This window comes from Aedes albopictus, unplaced genomic scaffold (genome assembly GCF_035046485.1).
Source record: "Aedes albopictus strain Foshan unplaced genomic scaffold, AalbF5 HiC_scaffold_606, whole genome shotgun sequence".
NCBI classification, from domain to species: Eukaryota; Metazoa; Arthropoda; class Insecta; order Diptera; family Culicidae; genus Aedes; species Aedes albopictus.
This window is the reverse complement of record NW_026917428.1, coordinates 17,377-25,000: the sequence shown is the minus strand read 5'-3', so window position 1 is coordinate 25,000 and position 7,624 is coordinate 17,377. Positions and strand designations below refer to the sequence as shown.

Sequence of the window (7,624 nt, the reverse complement as noted above, 5' to 3'; positions counted from 1 at the left end):
TCTGAGTTTCTTTAAAGAATATCTTCGTATATTACTCCAGCGAATAAATTGATTGCATAATTCCCGTAATGTGTTGCAATAATGTAGTTATTTATATCGCTGGCCTGGCCTTCATTATGAGAACAGTTCAGCCATGCATCGAAGTGCTATAGCCTTCTAACGATCAAAGAATTGATCAATTCATGTCCGTATGTTAAAAAAAACTCTCGTTTTTATATGTTTCGGCTGGCAGCACGAAGAGGCAGATCCTTTACTTTCGCTTCTGTACGTTCCGTACCACGTTCTGACGGGTTCCATGCTGCAGCATTACCACCCGCGCTGCGCTGTTCTTCTCCAAAATGTCACCTCGTCGAACCAATCGTTTCATCAACTCCTTTTCTCCTACCGCTGCGTCGTTGATAACTGCTTTGACTGCGCGGTTCTACATCAGGTTCTGCAGAAAAGCGACTTCCGTGCGGCGAAGCTACATCGAGATTTAGCGCATACGCGCATACGAGACATCCAGTAACTTTAAATGTATTAGCTAGGTCGTATTGAGGCAGTCGTCGGTACCGTATATCACTGATTAAGGAGAATTATGAGCGCAGTTTAGTCATCGCCAGTTATAGTAGTCAGAGTCAATGTCAATCCTGATGTCTTGAAGTCGATTTTGTCTGAGAAGTGCGCCCCAACAATTAGAACGTGGTCGATTTGTTATTCCAATCTACAGTTATTGTAAGGATATGGAAGATTGTACAAGGTGAAAAGGGTACGATTGGTCATGTGCTTGTAGACGGGAGATTCTTAAGTTGCGGCCCGTTTGTTGTTCGAAAGCTGGTGAAGCTCCTAGCTTACCTGAGCGCTCAAGTATGATCCTATGATGATCTAGACGCCGTGATTCGGATAACGTCGAACTCGCGTTAGAGCTGCGTCGTCGTCATCGTCAGTGCTTCCGGAATGTTCACATGTTGAAGAATCGGTCTATGTTTCTCAACCTGCACTTTTTATCATCGATCGAATACCAATCGATCATACGTTTTTGCATATCGTCTATCGCGACTTTTCTTAGGTCGTGTGTTGAGCAGCTCTGGCATATAGTTGGTATGATTAGATAACCTTTGACGTTAGCACCATTGATCCTGTCCAACAAACCTCCTGCAGCACTACGATGCTGAACCATTGGTTCTTCAGTGCATCAGCGAGAACATGGGTGCTCCCGATGAAGTTGTGAGATTCAGAAGTTCTACGTAATAAGCTTCCAGTTGCAATTCCCTTTTCGTCACTGGAGTTATTGTTCTTGAAGTCTTTTCAATTTTTGTTTTTTTTTACGGTTGGTTCGGAGGGTCTGACCCTAACCCACTTACTTATAGGCCTTATTAGTAACTGGGCCTACATTCGCGGATTACACAGTGCTATAAATAGCTATGTTTGAGCATCAGCTTTTGCTTTAGGGGTGTTTTAAACGGTCGGCCAAAAGACTTGAGTTTCCATCCCAATTTAAAAACATTATCTGCATGATCTCGAAATTGCTGAAATAAGGTCACAAGTCTCTTCTTGTCATCCTACGATTTTGAATTGATATCGGAGTCGCCGTTACTATGCTGTGTATAGTGTAGTCACTTCTGTAAAATCATCAAATTCATCACTTGGTTTGCGTTAATTAACAGCTTATCATCATTGCATAGGTTTGATATTGATGTTTTGTGTGTTACTTGTGTTGTTTCTGTGTAGATATTCCCACAATTATTCTCCATTTAAACATTTGAATTTCCACCCCCTTCCACCTGAAGCATACGATCTTGCCACGCAATGTGAGTCCCGTCGGGCGTCGATGCGGCGCCACACCATCATCGGATGCAACCAAAACTATAAGCTGGACCACTTGAGCAGCCACTCGATGCCTCCGTCACGACCCGCGTCCCGACAATCCGATCACGGACAGCCGCCGAACCAGGCGGCACCAGCACAGCAACCGCAGCTAGAATCCAAATCCCAGACGGTGGTGGCCGACCTGGTCGCCAGCAGTCAGCAGCAGCAGATCTCCTCGTTGGACACGTGGACCAAGAGTTCGCTCGATGAGCACCAGTGGAAGGATACGTTCAACCTGAACGATCGCCTCTCGCTAACGCTGGAGGAAATTGTACATATCCGATCGGTCATGACCAAGGCCGAGCTGGAGGGCTTGCCCGTCGACGTGCACATCAAGGAGGACGTCGAGAAGCGGAAGGTATGCTTCCTGTGCCTGCGCACGCGGTTCACCTTGTTCGCCCGGGGCATCCTGTGCAAGCTGTGCCAGCGGACGGTTTGCAACAAGTGCAATCAGAAGGTGAGTCCCCAAAGAGTTGTGGTTTCTGTCTCAATTGTTGTCAACTGTGGTTCTTGCCTTACCCCTTCAGATGCGAATACCTACCGAACATTTTCGAAATGTTCCGGTGGTGCTGCTGTCGCCTTCGTTGATGAACAGCCCGTGCACCTCGAATACGCCATCGCCCAGTCACCACGCGCACGGAGGGTCCGGGCCGCACAGTCTGGTGGACGAGACGTTCCCGCGGTCGCTGATGGAGCGGCTACTGCGGCCCGAGTTAGAACGGAGGGTATGTCCGTAACAGTTTAAAGTTGTAGCCGTTGTATTCTATCAGACTGTGTCCTTCTTTAGTGGAACAGTATCCAAAATGCTCGGTGCTAAAGGCTACCTACTAAACAGATAACCCACTCGACCATAGCAGAGATTCCCGCGATTCTGGCACAGTTTTGTTGCATAAAATCTCTGCTTACCGGTCATGCCTTCTTGCCCTTCAGATATTACTCTTTATTTCTGTGTTTTTTTTTTATGGTTTCCAATAACCCGTTCCCGCATCATTCCAGACTCGCAACACTGTCGGTAGCGCTCCATCATCACCAAAGAACCTACGCTCGACTTCCAGCACACCGGGCACCAGCCTGCAGGGTGAGACCCTATCGCTTCCGCTGTCATCGCAACCGGTGACGTCAGCAACCACCACTAACGGTGCCAAAGAAAGTACAACATCCGCCAATGGCAGCAAGTGTTCCATCATGTCCCGCAGCATGGAAGGGCCGCACAGTCTACCGCCACAAAGCCCCGCCCGACCACACAGCAACAGCAGCACACTGGATCGAAGGTAACCGTGTGGCAACGTTCCCAGTATTAAGACTACACACATATCTCTAACACTTCTGCAGCTCTTCCAGGAATCGATTCGCCAAGGCGTTCACCCTATCGTCGGCGGCAGCGGCGACGGCCCCGGGCACGGCTGCCATCGATCCCCAAAAGGAACGGCTTACCGGAGAGCTGATGGCCGTTTGCAACGATTGTCGCAGTTTGGTGCTGGAAATCATTCGGTCCTCGCGGCAGACGCGATCATCCGCACAGAACCAGGCGCTGCGCAACCTAACGCTAGACCTTTCACCCGTCTACAAACGCTAAGCTGATGCTGGTGCAAAATGCGCAGATGCTGTGCATGCGTGTCTGAAGGGCGCATGACCTCCTTTGTTCCTCCCTTTCTTTCGTTCCTGACGTTTCCGAAGCATGTGAAAAATCAAATTTGAAGCCTCCGATTTGAGAGAGTGAGAAAGTTATTGAATTCCTCTTATATTTATCTTATTTATTTTGTAATTTATTTCAAAAGTTTTCTTTATTTTTTCGAAAATGTTACAAAAGTTTTACTAGGAAGAGTATATTTCTTGTTGAAAACAAAATCAGACTTAACTATATAGGTCCTCGGAACGATCGGTCTGCACAACCGCACATTCAAAAGACTGATTAATCTTTTGTTTCGTAATGTGAGATGCTTGTTTATCACATTTTAGGTTTGATTTGAATCGTTATTAGTTGGAATACTATCTCACAAGATTTTAAGTAACACTAGGGTTGTGCGTTCGCGCTTGTTGTTTGAATTTGATTTTTCGCACTTCGGTTGCCAGTTTCTTGAAATGAAGACGAAACGAAGGGAACTTTTCTCAAATCTCTTCTGCGATGCTTGTTACGATGGTTTAATTGTTATTGGGTCCGGGGAGCAATTGTACATTTGTCCGAACGAGCAATAGGGAAAGCTAGGGCGATTTGTAGTTATAGGAAAGCGAAAGGAGAAAGTTGTGACATGTTGAAGTAATGAAAATAGAACGGAATTCAAAGTATTCAGAAACGCAACCAGACTGCTTAAACGACTTTCGATTTGCCCCCAGTATGTATTGAACAGAAGTATTCCAAACAATTGTCGAAATTTTGGAAATTCTCAACCATGTAACCAAAACTTCATTCTCTCCATTGACCAAACTCAGTGACAGTGGATAACTGACACGTGTATCTGTCAAAGGATAAAAATTAGAGGGCGAAATTAAAAGGTGCAAAACTTATTATGAGTGTAACCTTTTCGACGAAGTTATTCTACTTAAAGGGTTCAAAAAGTCAGTACAACACAAAACTGTATATTTTTCACCCTAAATGAAACGCTTACCGTTCCATAGAGACTTGCAGCAAAAACCTAACCTCATCGAAATTTCATACTTTTTGTAAACATTGCTCTCAATTTTTTAGGGCGAGGACGGCGTTATTGACGGATGCCGAAGGAAAGAAAGAGAAGGAGATAATGGTGGCGCCACTGTGCAAGCTCCCATTTGTGTTTATTTTCAGCCGTCAAAAACGATTCCTTCAAGGATTCCTTCAGGAATTCCTTGAAGGATTCCTTCAGGAATTCCGTCAAGGATTCCTTCAGGAATTCCTTCAAGGATTCCTTCAGGAATTCCTTCAAGGATTCCTTCAGGAATTCCTTCAAGGATTCCTTCAGGAATTCCTACAAGGATTCCTTCAGGAATTCCTACAAGGATTCCTTCAGGAATTCCTACAAGGATTCCTTCAGGAATTCCTTCAAGGATTCCTTCAGGAATTCCTACAAGGATTCCTTCAGGAATTCCTACAAGGATTCCTTCAGGAATTCCTACAAGGATTCCTTCAGGAATTCCTTCAAGGATTCCTTCAGGAATTCCTTCAAGGATTCCTTCTGGAATTCCTTCAAGGATTCCTTCTGGAATTCCTTCAAGGATTCCTTCAGGAATTCCTTCAAGGATTCCTTCAGGAATTCCTTCAAGGATTCCTTCAGGAATTCCTTCAAGGATTCCTTCAGGAATTCCTTCAAGGATTCCTTCAGGAATTCCTTCAAGGATTCCTTCAGGAATTCCTTCAAGGAATCCTTCAGGAATTCCTTCAAGGATTCCTTCAGGAATTCCTTCAAGGATTCCTTCAGGAATTCCTTCAAGGATTCCTTCAGGAATTCCTTCAAGGATTCCTTCAGGAATTCCTTCAAGGATTCCTTAAGGAATTCCTTCAAGGATTCCTTCAGGAATTTCTTCAAAGATTCCTTCAGGAATTCCTTCAGGAATTCCTTCAAGGATTCCTTCAGGAATTCTTTCAAGGATTCCTTCAAACTTTAGCTTTAAGAAAGTGTTATTCAGCTAATTCTGTTACTTGGACAGCTATCTCATACTGAAACTTTGGTTACATGGGTGTAGTCTTTAAACTTATTGAAAGGGACTTGTAGAAATAACTTGGAAACATTCTTCCCAATCAACTGCTGTGTTTGGGCTTAGGCTTTCAACACTAATTCAAAAGTGGCTACCATTCCCTGAAAAAAAAACACTCTTGCAGCTCATCCAAAACACATCTCGTAGAAAAACAAAAAAAAAACATTATCAAAACATTAGAAAAAAAAAAATCAAATGAGGAGCAACATTCGTATGCGCCCCAACAGACACAAACCCCTAATGCGCTTCTAACTATTTTAACCAAATAATATTTGTTCACGACGTATATGACAAAGAAAAGTTGACACACAAAACCTTAAACAATCTCTGTTATATTATGGTAACACACACACATCTAACCTCCAAATCATGGTAGATTTATTAAATTATATCAAAATTGCAAAATTTTCGTACTGTACAATGTACCCTCCTAGGTGCAGTCCTGTGAAAGGAAAACATGGACTCAAATATGTACTTTCCTATATCAATCATACTTCCACGCTAGAGTTTGGAAGTCATTTTAGATTTTTATTAATAAATTTTGCATAAATTTCCCAAATTTTATTTCTTGATTTAAATCTATCTGATCAATTGGTTTAGAGTTCGAATAAATAGCATAACAATGATACTCATAGAGTTAAAAAAAATACACAAATGTTGCGCGAAAAAAGAGAACATAGTTAATATAGCCAGACACACACATACGCAAATAACCCTTCGAGATCACACTTCAATCCGTTTAAGCATTGTTAGTTTCGTTCGTGTTCAATTTATCCGCCCTCTCCCCCCGTTTTGTGTAAATAATCCCAATTCTCCAATCGTCTAGGTTAAGAAATGAGAAAAATGTTGCTTTTTAATTGAACGATTCGAAATATAACTACTATAGGTAGCGTTCTTAGTTTTTTTTTCATAGTTTGACTTTAAGATTAAAAGTTCATGGAAACCCTAGAGAGGTTTGTGGTTGAAACCACCCGATCATAACTATACAAAACACGAGAATAGGCAGAAATATTAATTATATTAATATTTGTGACTTGGGTGTAGCCCGGGGTCAAACTAAAAAAACACACACACAGTTAAAAAGTTTTAACTAGTTTAATATATATCAGAGAGCTGTTAAAAATGAAAATAACACAGTGTAATACTATAAATAAAAAAAATGTTGTTTGATTCTATCTGAAACGTATTCGAAATTATGCTGTCTCAACAATCCTCGTCCTGTCTATCTTAACTTTTGTGCTCATTCTACGAGTGGAGTGATGTAACGCAGCTCGATTCGTCGTACATCGAGGTGAGAAGTCTCGACTGGAATGAAGTGACTCGCCGTGTAAATCAAATGGAGAGTCACTGCAATCGAGTCGCGATTCTTCACCTCTATATACGACTGCGACTTTTGTCACGTCACTCCATTCGCAGAATGGGCACATTTGGTTGAACTTCGAACACCCTGTTCTACACAAATCATGATCATGATCATGAATCATGAATCGCTGCAGCCTGGTGCTAGTAGCCTCCCCTAGATGAGATGAATACCTTAAGGAACACCTGGAGAAATGCCTGTAGGAATACCTGCAAGAATTCTCAAAGGAATCCTTGGAGAAGACTCTGGAGGAATTTGTGGAGGAATCACTGATGGAATGCCTGAATGAATGCGTGGAGGAATTCCTGGGGAAAATCCTGGACAAAATGCTGCTTGAATCCTTAGAAGAATTTTTGAAGGAATCCACTGAGGTGGAATTCTTGGAGGAATCCCTGAAGGGACTTCTGGAGTAATCCCTGAAGGGATTTCTGGAGTAATCTATGGAAGAATTCCTGGAGGAATCCTTGGATAAATCGCTGGTGTAATTCCATGAGAAAATATGGAAAAATTGATGAAAAATTCCCTTGAGGGATGCCTGGAGAAATGCCTGTAGGAAAACCTGCAAGAATTCCCTAAGGAATCCTTGGAGGAGTCTATGATGTAACTCGTGGAGGAATCACTGGTGGAATGCCTGAATGAATGCATGAAGGAATTCCTGGGGAAAGTCCTAAACAAATTCCTGCTGGAATCCTTGAAGAAATTTTAGAAGAAGGTGGAATTCCTGGAGGCATTCCGGAAGGATTTCCT

General features: G+C 42.8%; 1 protein-coding gene across 2 annotated transcripts; it reads left to right on the top strand.

Annotated features, from left to right (window-relative positions):
• The first annotated feature begins 1,566 nt into the window (after positions 1-1,566).
• Positions 1,567-4,147, top strand: LOC134284716 (protein spire). 2 transcript variants are annotated; one of them, XM_062843880.1, is made up of 4 exons: positions 1,567-2,305; positions 2,376-2,573; positions 2,845-3,119; positions 3,190-4,147. In XM_062843880.1, exons 1-4 carry the CDS (start codon positions 1,676-1,678, stop codon positions 3,422-3,424), a joined length of 1,338 nt encoding a protein of 445 aa, XP_062699864.1. In that variant the 5' UTR covers positions 1,567-1,675; the 3' UTR covers positions 3,425-4,147. The 2 variants fall into 2 exon arrangements, with proteins under 2 accessions (XP_062699864.1, XP_062699863.1); XM_062843879.1 differs by having other exon boundaries at positions 1,571-2,305; positions 3,181-4,147.
• Positions 4,148-7,624: the final 3,477 nt, after the last annotated feature.